Raw genomic sequence first — 18,399 nt, 5'->3', positions numbered from 1 at the left:
GCATGGGTCAGAGGGAGTTGATTAAGGCTGATTTTCTATGGCTGGATGCTCTTCCTGTTGCCAACACCCATCTGTTTCCAAGCCAGATGATATTTCTTCTCCTTACCCTTTAAACAGTTGTTTTAACATCTACTTTTCTGTGCATGGGTCAGAGGGAGTTGATTAAGGCTGATTTTCTATGGCTGGATGCTCTTCCTGTTGCCAACACCCATCTGTTTCCAAGCCAGATGATATTTCTTCTCCTTACCCTTTAAACAGTTGTTTTAACATCTACTTTTCTGTGCATGGGTCAGAGGGAGTTGATTAAGGCTGATTTTCTATGGCTGGATGCTCTTCCTGTTGCCAACACCCATCTGTTTCCAAGCCAGATGATATTTCTTCTCCTTACCCTTTAAACAGTTGTTTTAACATCTACTTTTCTGTGCATGGGTCAGAGGGAGTTGATTAAGGCTGATTTTCTATGGCTGGATGCTCTTCCTGTTGCCAACACCCATCTGTTTCCAAGCCAGATGATATTTCTTCTCCTTACCCTTTAAACAGTTGTTTTAACATCTACTTTTCTGTGCATGGGTCAGAGGGAGTTGATTAAGGCTGATTTTCTATGGCTGGATGCTCTTCCTGTTGCCAACACCCATCTGTTTCCAAGCCAGATGATATTTCTTCTCCTTACCCTTTAAACAGTTGTTTTAACATCTACTTTTCTGTGCATGGGTCAGAGGGAGTTGATTAAGGCTGATTTTCTATGGCTGGATGCTCTTCCTGTTGCCAACACCCATCTGTTTCCAAGCCAGATGATATTTCTTCTCCTTACCCTTTAAACAGTTGTTTTAACATCTACTTTTCTGTGCATGGGTCAGAGGGAGTTGATTAAGGCTGATTTTCTATGGCTGGATGCTCTTCCTGTTGCCAACACCCATCTGTTTCCAAGCCAGATGATATTTCTTCTCCTTACCCTTTAAACAGTTGTTTTAACATCTACTTTTCTGTGCATGGGTCAGAGGGAGTTGATTAAGGCTGATTTTCTATGGCTGGATGCTCTTCCTGTTGCCAACACCCATCTGTTTCCAAGCCAGATGATATTTCTTCTCCTTACCCTTTAAACAGTTGTTTTAACATCTACTTTTCTGTGCATGGGTCAGAGGGAGTTGATTAAGGCTGATTTTCTATGGCTGGATGCTCTTCCTGTTGCCAACACCCATCTGTTTCCAAGCCAGATGATATTTCTTCTCCTTACCCTTTAAACAGTTGTTTTAACATCTACTTTTCTGTGCATGGGTCAGAGGGAGTTGATTAAGGCTGATTTTCTATGGCTGGATGCTCTTCCTGTTGCCAACACCCATCTGTTTCCAAGCCAGATGATATTTCTTCTCCTTACCCTTTAAACAGTTGTTTTAACATCTACTTTTCTGTGCATGGGTCAGAGGGAGTTGATTAAGGCTGATTTTCTATGGCTGGATGCTCTTCCTGTTGCCAACACCCATCTGTTTCCAAGCCAGATGATATTTCTTCTCCTTACCCTTTAAACAGTTGTTTTAACATCTACTTTTCTGTGCATGGGTCAGAGGGAGTTGATTAAGGCTGATTTTCTATGGCTGGATGCTCTTCCTGTTGCCAACACCCATCTGTTTCCAAGCCAGATGATATTTCTTCTCCTTACCCTTTAAACAGTTGTTTTAACATCTACTTTTCTGTGCATGGGTCAGAGGGAGTTGATTAAGGCTGATTTTCTATGGCTGGATGCTCTTCCTGTTGCCAACACCCATCTGTTTCCAAGCCAGATGATATTTCTTCTCCTTACCCTTTAAACAGTTGTTTTAACATCTACTTTTCTGTGCATGGGTCAGAGGGAGTTGATTAAGGCTGATTTTCTATGGCTGGATGCTCTTCCTGTTGCCAACACCCATCTGTTTCCAAGCCAGATGATATTTCTTCTCCTTACCCTTTAAACAGTTGTTTTAACATCTACTTTTCTGTGCATGGGTCAGAGGGAGTTGATTAAGGCTGATTTTCTATGGCTGGATGCTCTTCCTGTTGCCAACACCCATCTGTTTCCAAGCCAGATGATATTTCTTCTCCTTACCCTTTAAACAGTTGTTTTAACATCTACTTTTCTGTGCATGGGTCAGAGGGAGTTGATTAAGGCTGATTTTCTATGGCTGGATGCTCTTCCTGTTGCCAACACCCATCTGTTTCCAAGCCAGATGATATTTCTTCTCCTTACCCTTTAAACAGTTGTTTTAACATCTACTTTTCTGTGCATGGGTCAGAGGGAGTTGATTAAGGCTGATTTTCTATGGCTGGATGCTCTTCCTGTTGCCAACACCCATCTGTTTCCAAGCCAGATGATATTTCTTCTCCTTACCCTTTAAACAGTTGTTTTAACATCTACTTTTCTGTGCATGGGTCAGAGGGAGTTGATTAAGGCTGATTTTCTATGGCTGGATGCTCTTCCTGTTGCCAACACCCATCTGTTTCCAAGCCAGATGATATTTCTTCTCCTTACCCTTTAAACAGTTGTTTTAACATCTACTTTTCTGTGCATGGGTCAGAGGGAGTTGATTAAGGCTGATTTTCTATGGCTGGATGCTCTTCCTGTTGCCAACACCCATCTGTTTCCAAGCCAGATGATATTTCTTCTCCTTACCCTTTAAACAGTTGTTTTAACATCTACTTTTCTGTGCATGGGTCAGAGGGAGTTGATTAAGGCTGATTTTCTATGGCTGGATGCTCTTCCTGTTGCCAACACCCATCTGTTTCCAAGCCAGATGATATTTCTTCTCCTTACCCTTTAAACAGTTGTTTTAACATCTACTTTTCTGTGCATGGGTCAGAGGGAGTTGATTAAGGCTGATTTTCTATGGCTGGATGCTCTTCCTGTTGCCAACACCCATCTGTTTCCAAGCCAGATGATATTTCTTCTCCTTACCCTTTAAACAGTTGTTTTAACATCTACTTTTCTGTGCATGGGTCAGAGGGAGTTGATTAAGGCTGATTTTCTATGGCTGGATGCTCTTCCTGTTGCCAACACCCATCTGTTTCCAAGCCAGATGATATTTCTTCTCCTTACCCTTTAAACAGTTGTTTTAACATCTACTTTTCTGTGCATGGGTCAGAGGGAGTTGATTAAGGCTGATTTTCTATGGCTGGATGCTCTTCCTGTTGCCAACACCCATCTGTTTCCAAGCCAGATGATATTTCTTCTCCTTACCCTTTAAACAGTTGTTTTAACATCTACTTTTCTGTGCATGGGTCAGAGGGAGTTGATTAAGGCTGATTTTCTATGGCTGGATGCTCTTCCTGTTGCCAACACCCATCTGTTTCCAAGCCAGATGATATTTCTTCTCCTTACCCTTTAAACAGTTGTTTTAACATCTACTTTTCTGTGCATGGGTCAGAGGGAGTTGATTAAGGCTGATTTTCTATGGCTGGATGCTCTTCCTGTTGCCAACACCCATCTGTTTCCAAGCCAGATGATATTTCTTCTCCTTACCCTTTAAACAGTTGTTTTAACATCTACTTTTCTGTGCATGGGTCAGAGGGAGTTGATTAAGGCTGATTTTCTATGGCTGGATGCTCTTCCTGTTGCCAACACCCATCTGTTTCCAAGCCAGATGATATTTCTTCTCCTTACCCTTTAAACAGTTGTTTTAACATCTACTTTTCTGTGCATGGGTCAGAGGGAGTTGATTAAGGCTGATTTTCTATGGCTGGATGCTCTTCCTGTTGCCAACACCCATCTGTTTCCAAGCCAGATGATATTTCTTCTCCTTACCCTTTAAACAGTTGTTTTAACATCTACTTTTCTGTGCATGGGTCAGAGGGAGTTGATTAAGGCTGATTTTCTATGGCTGGATGCTCTTCCTGTTGCCAACACCCATCTGTTTCCAAGCCAGATGATATTTCTTCTCCTTACCCTTTAAACAGTTGTTTTAACATCTACTTTTCTGTGCATGGGTCAGAGGGAGTTGATTAAGGCTGATTTTCTATGGCTGGATGCTCTTCCTGTTGCCAACACCCATCTGTTTCCAAGCCAGATGATATTTCTTCTCCTTACCCTTTAAACAGTTGTTTTAACATCTACTTTTCTGTGCATGGGTCAGAGGGAGTTGATTAAGGCTGATTTTCTATGGCTGGATGCTCTTCCTGTTGCCAACACCCATCTGTTTCCAAGCCAGATGATATTTCTTCTCCTTACCCTTTAAACAGTTGTTTTAACATCTACTTTTCTGTGCATGGGTCAGAGGGAGTTGATTAAGGCTGATTTTCTATGGCTGGATGCTCTTCCTGTTGCCAACACCCATCTGTTTCCAAGCCAGATGATATTTCTTCTCCTTACCCTTTAAACAGTTGTTTTAACATCTACTTTTCTGTGCATGGGTCAGAGGGAGTTGATTAAGGCTGATTTTCTATGGCTGGATGCTCTTCCTGTTGCCAACACCCATCTGTTTCCAAGCCAGATGATATTTCTTCTCCTTACCCTTTAAACAGTTGTTTTAACATCTACTTTTCTGTGCATGGGTCAGAGGGAGTTGATTAAGGCTGATTTTCTATGGCTGGATGCTCTTCCTGTTGCCAACACCCATCTGTTTCCAAGCCAGATGATATTTCTTCTCCTTACCCTTTAAACAGTTGTTTTAACATCTACTTTTCTGTGCATGGGTCAGAGGGAGTTGATTAAGGCTGATTTTCTATGGCTGGATGCTCTTCCTGTTGCCAACACCCATCTGTTTCCAAGCCAGATGATATTTCTTCTCCTTACCCTTTAAACAGTTGTTTTAACATCTACTTTTCTGTGCATGGGTCAGAGGGAGTTGATTAAGGCTGATTTTCTATGGCTGGATGCTCTTCCTGTTGCCAACACCCATCTGTTTCCAAGCCAGATGATATTTCTTCTCCTTACCCTTTAAACAGTTGTTTTAACATCTACTTTTCTGTGCATGGGTCAGAGGGAGTTGATTAAGGCTGATTTTCTATGGCTGGATGCTCTTCCTGTTGCCAACACCCATCTGTTTCCAAGCCAGATGATATTTCTTCTCCTTACCCTTTAAACAGTTGTTTTAACATCTACTTTTCTGTGCATGGGTCAGAGGGAGTTGATTAAGGCTGATTTTCTATGGCTGGATGCTCTTCCTGTTGCCAACACCCATCTGTTTCCAAGCCAGATGATATTTCTTCTCCTTACCCTTTAAACAGTTGTTTTAACATCTACTTTTCTGTGCATGGGTCAGAGGGAGTTGATTAAGGCTGATTTTCTATGGCTGGATGCTCTTCCTGTTGCCAACACCCATCTGTTTCCAAGCCAGATGATATTTCTTCTCCTTACCCTTTAAACAGTTGTTTTAACATCTACTTTTCTGTGCATGGGTCAGAGGGAGTTGATTAAGGCTGATTTTCTATGGCTGGATGCTCTTCCTGTTGCCAACACCCATCTGTTTCCAAGCCAGATGATATTTCTTCTCCTTACCCTTTAAACAGTTGTTTTAACATCTACTTTTCTGTGCATGGGTCAGAGGGAGTTGATTAAGGCTGATTTTCTATGGCTGGATGCTCTTCCTGTTGCCAACACCCATCTGTTTCCAAGCCAGATGATATTTCTTCTCCTTACCCTTTAAACAGTTGTTTTAACATCTACTTTTCTGTGCATGGGTCAGAGGGAGTTGATTAAGGCTGATTTTCTATGGCTGGATGCTCTTCCTGTTGCCAACACCCATCTGTTTCCAAGCCAGATGATATTTCTTCTCCTTACCCTTTAAACAGTTGTTTTAACATCTACTTTTCTGTGCATGGGTCAGAGGGAGTTGATTAAGGCTGATTTTCTATGGCTGGATGCTCTTCCTGTTGCCAACACCCATCTGTTTCCAAGCCAGATGATATTTCTTCTCCTTACCCTTTAAACAGTTGTTTTAACATCTACTTTTCTGTGCATGGGTCAGAGGGAGTTGATTAAGGCTGATTTTCTATGGCTGGATGCTCTTCCTGTTGCCAACACCCATCTGTTTCCAAGCCAGATGATATTTCTTCTCCTTACCCTTTAAACAGTTGTTTTAACATCTACTTTTCTGTGCATGGGTCAGAGGGAGTTGATTAAGGCTGATTTTCTATGGCTGGATGCTCTTCCTGTTGCCAACACCCATCTGTTTCCAAGCCAGATGATATTTCTTCTCCTTACCCTTTAAACAGTTGTTTTAACATCTACTTTTCTGTGCATGGGTCAGAGGGAGTTGATTAAGGCTGATTTTCTATGGCTGGATGCTCTTCCTGTTGCCAACACCCATCTGTTTCCAAGCCAGATGATATTTCTTCTCCTTACCCTTTAAACAGTTGTTTTAACATCTACTTTTCTGTGCATGGGTCAGAGGGAGTTGATTAAGGCTGATTTTCTATGGCTGGATGCTCTTCCTGTTGCCAACACCCATCTGTTTCCAAGCCAGATGATATTTCTTCTCCTTACCCTTTAAACAGTTGTTTTAACATCTACTTTTCTGTGCATGGGTCAGAGGGAGTTGATTAAGGCTGATTTTCTATGGCTGGATGCTCTTCCTGTTGCCAACACCCATCTGTTTCCAAGCCAGATGATATTTCTTCTCCTTACCCTTTAAACAGTTGTTTTAACATCTACTTTTCTGTGCATGGGTCAGAGGGAGTTGATTAAGGCTGATTTTCTATGGCTGGATGCTCTTCCTGTTGCCAACACCCATCTGTTTCCAAGCCAGATGATATTTCTTCTCCTTACCCTTTAAACAGTTGTTTTAACATCTACTTTTCTGTGCATGGGTCAGAGGGAGTTGATTAAGGCTGATTTTCTATGGCTGGATGCTCTTCCTGTTGCCAACACCCATCTGTTTCCAAGCCAGATGATATTTCTTCTCCTTACCCTTTAAACAGTTGTTTTAACATCTACTTTTCTGTGCATGGGTCAGAGGGAGTTGATTAAGGCTGATTTTCTATGGCTGGATGCTCTTCCTGTTGCCAACACCCATCTGTTTCCAAGCCAGATGATATTTCTTCTCCTTACCCTTTAAACAGTTGTTTTAACATCTACTTTTCTGTGCATGGGTCAGAGGGAGTTGATTAAGGCTGATTTTCTATGGCTGGATGCTCTTCCTGTTGCCAACACCCATCTGTTTCCAAGCCAGATGATATTTCTTCTCCTTACCCTTTAAACATGAGCAGTGACTGACTCTGTTTTCAGGGAAGTTTGCAGACGAATGACACCACTTCTATGACGTCAGCACTTGTCTACGATTATGGTGTGGAGACACCAACACATGCATATACACACTCATGTATACACACATCTACATACATATGTACATCATCATCATCATCATCATCGTTTAACGTCCGCTTTCCATGCTGGCATGGGTTGGACGATTTGACTGAGGACTGGTGAACCGGATGGCAACACCAGGCTCCAATCTGATCTGGCAAAGTTTCTACAGCTGGATGTCCTTCCTAACGTCAACCACTCAGAGAGTGTAGTGGGTGCTTTTACGTGCCACCGGCACGAGGGCCAGTCACATGGTACTGGCAATGGCCATGCTCAAAATGGTGTTTTTTTACATGCCACCTGCACAGGAGCCAGTCCATGCATACATACATACTCACACACAAACAAAAACACCCTGTTGTTGATGTTGAAATTCCAATGAAGGAGCCTTGTCTAATGGCAAGAAATCTTGAAATAAACTGAATAATGACATACATACATACATACATACATACATGCATGCATACTCACACACATACATTTGTTGATACAGCACAATAAACATGTAAAAATGTGAATGGTGCCTTTAAACCATTCTTTGAAGTTAGTAATTTTCATTGTAGAAATGATCTTTTTTTATTTTCTTCAGCTATTAGACTGAAAGAAAAAAAACTGCTTGAAATATGTGGTTTTGTACAGGCAGTAAATAGCTGCCTTCCGCAACTGGCACCAATTCTTGGCACTGTTTTGACATTTCTAGTTTATGTCTTAACTAAACACGATCTGACTATTATAAAGGTATATACTATTATTATTATTATTATCATTATTATTATTATTATTATTAGTATTATTATTATTATTATTATTATTATTATTATTATTATTATTATCATTATTATTATTATTATTATTAGTATTATTATTATTATTATTATTATTATTATTATTATTATTATTATTATTATTATTATATGTTTGACTTCTCTGTTTTATTTGCCTTTAGTCTTGTGGAAGTTTTATGCAAAAATGTTATTTCTTATCTTCACAAAATCTGACATATTTGCATGGAAATATATTTTTTGTGTTGATTTATTATTTATTAATTTGCTTATTCCTACCCCCCCCCCACTGCTCTCAATCTTCTGTGACTCAACTAAAGAATTTATTTTACAAGTGTTTTGAACATAACTTTAGTATTTTTTCTCTTCCTTGAAACTTTCAACTGACATTTGAATTTAGCTATAATTTATGTTGCACACACACACACACACACACACACACACGTATACATTCATTATAGCATTATGTGTATTCATTGCCCTCAACCACAAAACATAGCCACCATCCTCGTTCTGTTTTCTTGTCTGTATCCTGAGCCATAAAATATAGCCCCCCCCACACCACTTCCGTTTTTCTGAGCTGACAACAGTTGGGTCATTATGGCCCATGGCGTTTCTTATTCTGATTTAATGTCCTTTGGACATTGCGGATGTTATATGTGGGTTGTGTGTGTGGGTGTGTGTGTGTGGGTGTGTGTGTGTGGGTGTGTGTGTGTGGGTGTGTGTGTGTGTGTGGGGGGGTTTCTGACGTAGATAGAATGCTTGGCTGATTCTGTTATGTAGAATTGGGAATGTGATATTATGTATGGGGGGGGGGCATCTTGAGAGAAGTAACTGAAATGCACTAATAACTTTAACGATGATGATGATGATGATGATAGTGATTTGCCAGTGGTGGTGGTGGTAGTGGTGGTGGTGGTAGTGGTGGTGGTGGCAGTAGTGGTGATAATGATGAGGATGCCAAGGGTGTAGAGAAAAACGATGATGATGATGATGATGATCATGTGAAGGGGATGATCAAGATAGCAATGATGGTGGTGATGATTATGATCATCATCGTCATAATCCACATCATGAACTTGATGATGAGGAGGAGGATGATGAGGAGGATGCAGAGAATGGGAAGGATGAGGATGGTGGTGGTGATATAATCAAATTGTATATTTTGAATCTACAGCAACCGGCGCCCAAGTCATCCACCATAGATACAGTTTAGTCATCCTTTCTCTGCTTCTTGTCTTCTTCTTCACAGGCATTTACAATGGTCACTGTGCTGAACAGCCTACACTTTGCATTAAATTCTCTCCCATACGCATTCAAGTCATTGGCCGACGCCATCGTTGGTATTAAAAGATATCAAGTAAGTCAATCGGATGTAATATTAGCATTTTTTTACTGTGTTTAAATTTGTGAAAGTGCTCCAACATGGCCAGAGTCATAATGGTTCAAGCCTATGCTATTATGGAGAATTTGATCTTTAAATAATAGTGATGATAAAGGGTAAAGACCCCTTTTGGTCTGAGTTTCTATCCTTTCAAGACCGTAATACAAGGGTGAGTCAAAAAGTAATGCCATTTTGTTTAGGACAGCTATAATTACCAATACAGGAACATGTATCATACATCAAAAGGAAGCTGGTCCTCTGTGGATCACATCCCTACTTCTCAACAGAGTCACCGTTTCTCTCAATAGCAATGTTCCACCTTTGAATGAGAGCATGTATCCCTGCCCCATAAAATTCTATTGACTGTTCTTTGAGCCACTTCTTCATTACAGCTTTCACTTCCTCATCAGACTATCATCTCTTCGGCCCCATGAAAGAGGGTTTGAGAGGCAAACATTATTCCAGTGACGAAGAAGTGAAAACTGTAGTGAAGAAGTGGCTCAAAGAACAGTCAACAGAATTTTACGGGGCAGGGATACATGCTCTTATTCGAAGGTGGAACATTGCTATTGAGAGAAATGGTGACTATGTTGAGAAGTAGGGATGTGATCCACAGAGGACCAGCTTCCTTTTGATGTATGATACATGTTTCTGTGTTGGTAATTATAGCTGTCCTAAACAAAATGGCATTATTTTTTGACCCACCCTCGTATATATGTATATATATATATGTGCATGTACGTGTGTTTGTGTGTATGGATGTAGACATATACACACATTATTGTATTTATTATGCAGTGATATGCATTATTTTCTCTTTGAGGACCTTCTACTGCTTGAGACGATTGAAAGTAATCCCAGCGACACTTTACAGGATCAAGAAATGGTTGTTTTTGACAAAGTTACATTAAACTGGAATGTCACCGACAGCAGTGCTCTTGGTAATGAAGTGACCTTCTCCAAGATCGATGGTGAGTATTTATCAGTGTATTCTTTTATTCTTTTATCCTTTTATTTGTTTCAGTCATTTGACTGTGGCCATGCTGGAGCACCGCCTTTTTCGTCAAACAAGTCGACCCCTGGACTTATTCTATTGGTCTCTTTTGCTGAATTGCTAAGTTACGGGGATGTAAACACGACATCAGTTGTCAAGCGATGGTGGCGAGACAAACACAGACATGCAAACACACACACACACACACACACACACACACACACACACACACACACACACACACACACACACACACACACACACATATATACGATGGGCTTCTTTCAGTTTCCATCTACCAAATCCACTCACAAGACTTTGGTCAGCCTGAGGCTATAGTAGAAGGCACTCACCCAAGGTGCCACACAGTGGGACTGAACCCAGAACCTTGTGGTTGGTAAGCAAGCTACTTACCACACAGCCACATGCATATCTTATATTGGATTCTAATGTTGGCACAAGGCCAGCAATTTTAAGGCTAGGATAAGTTGGTTACATCAACCCCAGTTTTCAACTTATCTATAATACTGCAATAAAAAAACTTAAAGTCATAAAATTAAGTCAAGTAGAAGCAAACAGTGGTAAGATATGTCTTAACTGAAGTTATCAGAAAGGCATAAATAATTTCTAAATATAATAGTAATAACTTATTGTTTCCATTTATAATCATAATGCAATAAACTTTAATTAAATAAATGAATAAAAAGCAAATCCAGAACAATATGGAAAGAGAAAATATCATAATACAAACTATATCCATTCATCTCTTAAGAAAATTTATTTCAATCCTTTTGTCCTCTGCATTCACATTTCGCTACCAATGTAGCATTTCTGTTCATATACAAGCATCATTCAATCTGTCTTTCACTCAGAGAGAGAGAGAGAGAGAGCGAGAGAGTGAGAGAGAGAGAGAGAGAGAGAGAGAAAGAGAGAGAGAGAGAGAGAGACCCTTTATTACCAACAGAGGTAACAGCACTCTGAACTTTCTCTGTCCTTTTTCTATTCTAGTGACTATAGTTTCAGAGCATCCTCCTCCACTGTTAATTAAATCACCAAGGTAACACAAACTATCCACCATCTTGAGGGAGTCTCCACGTTATTTGAGAACTTTTGTTTCCTGTTTCCTTACTGTATATTACCGTTCCTTTGTCACCTTCGCCATAGAATGCTTATTACAAAATGGGTCTGACAAATTATATTGATGAAATTTACTACTTTTTAATTCTTTTTACGTTTCTAACTTTGCAATTTCCGCCCAAAAATCGTTGGATGATGATGAAGAGGATAATATTGATTATGATGACAATTCAGAAGAATTAAACCCAACTTCACCCACCTAATTACACAAGTCTGCATTATTTTCTATGTTTTAAGTGTCTCCATAACCTTTTAAAGCAATTTTTTACTCTGATTTCAGATCTGTTATTAGTTTTTCTCCATCACGTCTAGTTTTTCTGTAACAAAGCTTTATTTTTTTCTCCACATTATGGTATCAGAGAATCAGATGACAGTGATTATCTAATTTGCTTTACCCAACAAAATAGATTTCTATAAACTAATGCTGACCTAATATACGTAAAAGTAAGATAACAACCAATGTAAAGTTTATTAAACAGTTGTTGGCAACTCTGACACATGACGTGACCTTGAAAAGCTGTGTGCCAGATTGCTAACTGATGCTTTAATAGTTCCAGAGGTCAGTTGTCGGTGGTATTTATTTATAAACTGCATTTAAAATTAGTATTTATAGATGTAAGAATATGAACAATTCAGACATATTCTGCTACATTTGTGGTAGATACAATGTCATTTAGCAGAGACAGAATATAACTGATCTTGGCAAAAATCTATTCTTCATTTATTTTGGTTTTAAACTCGGCGATAAAGACAAACCTTGGACTCCACACAAAGTATGTTGCACTTGTGTGGAAGGGCCGAGTCTCTGGAAAGCCAGTAAGCAAAAAGAAATGTCCTTTAGAATACCAATGATGTGGTGAGAGCCGAGTAACCATGCCGATGATTGTTATTTCTGCGTTACTAAAGTTGATGAGTACAGGGCAAAAAAGAAACAATTTTTTTAGAGTCCTTAGGTTTTAAAGTTCCTTTTATCAATGTTTCTAGACTAGCTCAGCCTTATCATTAGGATATGGAGTGGTGTCACTTTCAATGCTGCCTATTAGCATTGCTACCCTGTAACAAACATATTAGACTTGTTTAATATATCCATGAACTTTGTTGTGTTACATTCTGATGTTAGAAAGGGTTGACATTGTTTGATTTGAACAAGTTTTTTTCTTTTCTTTTCTCTTTATTCAATTGTTAGATAAACTGTCTGGAAACGGAGTTACCAAAGCAGAAGAAACATTCTCTTTGATGGACTCTACACAGCAAACAACTTTAAAAGACATCAGCTTTACCTTACAGAAAGTGAGTAACAAAAGCAAATATCTTAGAATGTTTTTGGTTGAAAACCTTTATTGTTTTTTTACTTATGTCTAACTGCTATTACTTTATTATTTACAATGGATGAATAGTTTTTTTTTTGTTACCACAATGTTTTGGCTGGTGTACTCTTCAGCCTTCATCAGGTGTTCTGTTGGAATTTCAATCCCCAACCCTTTATCTGACTAATGGGGTTCACTGTTCTCATTCCTAAGGTATGTTGCTGTTGTTATTTTTCTGTTATTATTTTTCAAGTCCCTGTCTGGGATTGAACTTATCGTATAGCATAGTGGATAAGAGTGCAGGCTAGTAACTCAGATTCTAAGTTCAATCCCAAGGGTTGGGGATTGAAATTCCACCAGAACACCTGATGAAGGCTGGAGAGTACACCAGCCAAAACATTGTGGTAACAAAAAAAAAAATAGATGAATAAACAGCTATTCATCCATTGTAAATAATGTACATAATTCCTCATCCCCAAAATATAGAACGGTGCAAGCTGGTGGAACCGTTAGCACGCCAGGCAAAATGCATGGTGGTATCTCGTCTGCTGTTACGTTCTGAGTTCAATTTCCGCCAAGGTCAACTTTGCCTTTCATCCTTTCAGGGTCGATTAAAAAAGTACCAGTTATGCACTGGGGTCGATGTAATCAAATTAATCCCTTTGTCTGTCCTTGTTTGACCCCTCTATGTTTAGCCCCCCTGTGGGCAATAAAGAAATAAATATAGAATAGTGCAATTACTGTCTAAAATGTCCTTTTACCTTTGTATCCATCCTTTCCATGACAGCCACTACTGATTTCATTCATATCCTTCTCTCATTGGATCTCTCTCTCTCTAATATCTTCCCCTGATGTCCACCTCTCTCTTTGTTCTCTGTCTTTACCCCAAAACTCTCCTCGGGTATTTCTCTCTGTCGTATTTCTCTTGGATATCCACTCCTCCCCTTGATATCCACCTCTCTCTTATACCTCTGCTTGATATTCACGTCTCTGTTTGCATTTCATCTTTTCTTGATATCACCTTGCTATTATCTCTCTCACTGATATCATCTCTTTCTATGGTATCCATCACTTCTTCATATTTCTCTCTGATATCTCTCTTTCAAAACACTTCCCAGTATCCATCGTTCAAGCCTTTCTCATTGTCAGTAACGTTTTAATGAAGTGAAAAGAGTAAAACTCTTCTGGAATTGAAACAATGTCACAAGATTTAACTTCTCAAGAACGAAAATCTTCTCTGTTGCCATTTCTTGAGGTGCTCCCATGATTTACTGTGTCTCTGTATTTCTTTTTATTTAATCAAATTATTTATTTTTATTCAGGGGGAAATGATTGGAGTCTGTGGCAGTACTGGATCTGGGAAAAGTTCCCTTCTTTCTGCAATTCTTGGGAGAGTAAGTATATAAAATATAATTCTCTGAATTTACCAAATTTTATTGCAAGAAATAAAAAATGGCTTCAAATTTGTATACTTCGTTATTTACCAACACATATTCTGTGAAGTAATTAACATAATGTATTACACGGTGAATGGTTGTGTTCTTTAATATAATTCATTTTAACCATAACAGCTAGACCCATGCTGGAGCGCCACCTATTGTACTAACTCTTCTCTGTATTGGTGTTATCTCTGCTGCTGTAGATCCTGAGCAGTTCATTTTGTGGTTGTTTCCTTATATTTAATATAACTAATTTGGATATGTATGGAGCTTAATCTAACTTGGCTCTAGACAAGATTGAGCAGAGAGCTGGATTCAGACTCAAGAAAGAATACATTTAGCTTTTATCATTTAAATGTCCAAGCATGACCTTTGACTCTTGGTACCTCCCATTTTTGTTCCTTACTGTTGGCTATTTGGAGCAAGACTGCACCCTGCCACAATCTTCCATATAATGGCACAGTGCTCCCACCAGTATTCCAGCCAAAAGTGATTTTAGGATTGTAAATGTTCCTAGTAACCCAGATTTGTTTCAAACTTGGTTTATTTATCCTTTGAAGAATTTTCATTGTATTTCCGCTTGGTTGTTAAATTCTGAGCTACTGGGAGATCAGAGATGAGAACATTGGGCCAACTTGTTTAACCCCTATTTCTGTCGTAATACATTCATTTTGTTTCATTTAATTTTGAAAATAATGAAGAATTTAGTAAAATAACTTGTTTTTTTTATAAAGCTGATATTTTGAACCTAAATTAACGACTCCTCCCTGTTGGACTCACAAGAGATACAATCTGCAATGAACAAGTCCACATCTTCAACCCAGGGGTCTTGCACAGAGTAAATATGCCCAGTATTGAGTATAATCCTGCTGAAATTGCCATTATGCTGGGTGGGACATGGGACCTGTATGGAAGATCCTACAATCCCCGAGGTTGTGCTTTGCAATAAACTGTTATTGCATAGGGTGACCAAAGCTATAAAATTTTTATGAAATGAGACTGAATGAAGTTTGAGCCTGATCGCGCCATTTTTCTTTCTGGCGTTACAGTGTAAGCATGGCCGCTCCACTAGCAATGGGCACCAAAGAAGAACCAAGAGTAGTGATCCGATTTCTCTGGCTGGAAGGTGTGTCTGGTGCTGAAATTCATTGGAGGCTTTTAGCACAATACGGGGACAGTATAGAGGTGTGTATGAGTAGATAAAAGTGGCCGGACAAGTGAAACGCACGATGAGGGAGCAGGACACATGTCAACCTCTGCCACTTAACAGATGATTCAGCAAGCTTGAGAGATGGTAATGGTAAACCGATTCACCATTACCATCTCTCAGATCATTGTTCTTTGTTCTTCTTTGGTGCACATTGCTAGTGGAGCAGCCATGCTTACACTGTAAAGCCAGAAAGGAAAACAACATAATCAGGTTCAAACTTCAATCATGTGACCACAATAGTACCAATTATAATCACAGAGGAGCAGAAGGCAGGGTGACAATAATAAATATATGTTATAGCCAAAGTGCAGATAATTTTTGACTTCCCCTCATACACACACACACACACAATTTATATGTACAGCCTTACATGTTCATCAAAAGACTCTGGTTATCAGAAATGTGTGTGTGTGTGTTATCAAGAACCTGATAACCAGAGGACTGCAATTGACAGTTTGTAATGTAGTACAACTTATGCATAATCAGCAACTAAGTGCATTTATATAAGCAGATTGCATGTGCATGATATGCTCGTGAAAGAAAGATAACTTGAAACCAGGTTGTTTTGGTTTCCCTTGTTTGCCGAGCTGCTAAGTTATGGGGACATAAACACACCAACATCAGTTGTCAAGTGATGGTGGGGGAAGAAACACAGACTCTCAAATACATACATACATGTATATATATATATATATATATATATATATATATATATATATATATATATATATATATATATATATATATATATGTATATATATAAGAGTGTATTGTAGTTCGCTGGAAGCATTGTGTATTGTTTGTGAAATATAATGTATCTTGAATGGCACAACAATGCAGAGCAGACTATAATAACTGTTATAATTTAATTATTCATAGTCTATATACATATATATATATATATATATATATATATATATATATATATATATATATATATATGTATATGTCTATATAGTAAAATTTCTTTGTGTATTGTATAGGCAGTAGTTTGAAGTGCTTAGATAAAAGCCTGAGACACAAGATATAAAAATTGTTAAGGAGAGTTCAAATAGGTTCAACAATTTATATAAATATATATTGCACCATGGGTCAATGTATATCAGTTTTTGAATATACAAATGTATCAGTCATTAAAACATATTAAAAATCTATGAATACGTCATCATCATCATCATCATCATCGTTTAATGTCCATTTTCCATGCTGGCATGGGTTGGATGGTTCGACTGGGGGCTGGGAAGCTAGGAGGCTGCACCAGGTTCCAGTCTGATCTGGCAGTGTTTCTTCAGCTGGATGCCCTTCCTAATGCCAACCACTCCGAGATCTGGTCACTTTTGCTGCATATCCTTCTTCAAATGCTTCAAGATGTTGCCTTAGAACCTTTGAGTGATGGTCTGGCCCTGGGGAACAAATTCATGATGCACAGTACCACATTTCTGGGGGTGACACTCGTAACAGGGCCTCTCAGATCGCTCATCGTCTTCCAGGGATGTTCTTCCACTTTTGAAGCATTGGTACCACTCAAAATGTAGTGTACAACCCATTGCCTCATAACCGTAAGCTTGCTGAAGCATGCTCAGTGTCTTTGTAGCAGACTTCAGAGGTTTAATGCAAAATTTCCTGTTGGAGATAAAGAAAGCTGACCCTTTCATTCCCATGGTGTGATCCCCACTCCTACTTTATAACCTTTATCCCATTATCTTTCAAAGTCGTCCTCTACTTATATGGTAATTAATAACGGTGGGTGGGTAGGGGGGTCGGCTTTCTTTATCTCTGTTTTCTCCTTATCATCTCTTCCCCACCCTCACTTCCTTCTTACCACCCTCTGCTCTGCCCATTTGCAAAGATAAAGACTGTGCATTGGTTCCATCACATACACTCTTGATAATTTAGTAAGGTACGTTGACCTGACCTCAACCCTTTTCCTTATCACTGACCAGTAAACATTAAACAACACCTTTATAAACAAATCAAGACTATTGGAGCTGTGCTCTCCTCTATTGTTAGAAGTGGAGATAGCTGTCACTGGAGTCAATTACGTCTTCCCCCTCCAAAAAACTCTGCTAAATTTCTCTCTTCTGACCAACTATACAAGGTTTGGTCAATAAGTATCCGGACTATTGTCATAGTAACGAAGTTAAAGCACACAGAGTAAAGTCATTTGGCACAGATTGACTTTCAACTCTACTGTGCATTCGCACTAAGTCTTAACATTCTTGCTCACTTCTGCTGATTACAGCAGTGTTCGGAAGGAAGGTGTGTAGCGTGTGATTGTCACATTGGCCATGACAGAGAAAGTTATAATGGTGATTCCTGCTCAGAGGCCTATGCAAAGTTGCAGAAAGTGTATGGAGAGGAATCTATGAGCCACTCACAAGTGTAAGAGGGGTTCAGACGTTTCTAAGATGGTCAAAAAAATGTTAATATTGACGAACGTTCTGGGAGACCTGCAACCGGCAGAATTGAGGAAACCATCATAGATGTGTGTGCAGCTGTGAGGAGAAATCGTCGAATCACCATCCGTGAGTTATCAGAGGATGTGCAGATTAGTTACGGTTCGGTTCAGTTCAGTCCATTATCACTGAAGATTTGGGCATAAGACACATATCTGCCAAGTTTAAATCAAAAGTGTTTTCAGCTGACCAAAATGGGCTTCTTTCGGTTTCTCTCTACCAAATCGTCTCACAAGGCTTTGGTTGGCCCAACGCTATAGTAGAAGACAATTGCCCAAAGTGCTGTGCATTGGGACTGAACCCAGAACTATGTAGTTGGGAAACAAGCTTCTTATCACACAGCATGTTTGCACCTATATATTAAGTATCCTTGTGTGTGTGTGTGTGTGTGTGTTCCTAACATATACATTTGAGACATTT

The 18,399-nt window shown here is 39.2% G+C and overlaps 1 protein-coding gene across 3 annotated transcripts in view; it reads left to right on the top strand.

Moving 5' to 3' along the window:
- The window catches only part of LOC106868465 (ATP-binding cassette sub-family C member 5), an 86,953-nt gene that overhangs the window by 40,143 nt on the left and 28,411 nt on the right, over positions 1-18,399 (top strand). For all 3 annotated transcript variants that reach the window (XM_089359042.1, XM_089359043.1, XM_089359044.1), the window contains 5 exons: positions 7,860-8,008; positions 9,305-9,412; positions 10,260-10,407; positions 12,754-12,857; positions 14,197-14,268. In XM_089359042.1, the coding sequence (XP_089215168.1) occupies positions 7,860-8,008; positions 9,305-9,412; positions 10,260-10,407; positions 12,754-12,857; positions 14,197-14,268 (581 nt within the window). The remainder of the gene's footprint in view (positions 1-7,859; positions 8,009-9,304; positions 9,413-10,259; positions 10,408-12,753; positions 12,858-14,196; positions 14,269-18,399) is intronic.

The sequence above is a fragment of the Octopus bimaculoides genome, chromosome 10, assembly GCF_046866305.1.
Source record: "Octopus bimaculoides isolate indiv1 chromosome 10, ASM4686630v1, whole genome shotgun sequence".
Taxonomy (NCBI): domain Eukaryota; kingdom Metazoa; phylum Mollusca; class Cephalopoda; order Octopoda; family Octopodidae; genus Octopus; species Octopus bimaculoides.
This window is presented reverse-complemented; position numbering and strand designations above follow the sequence as displayed.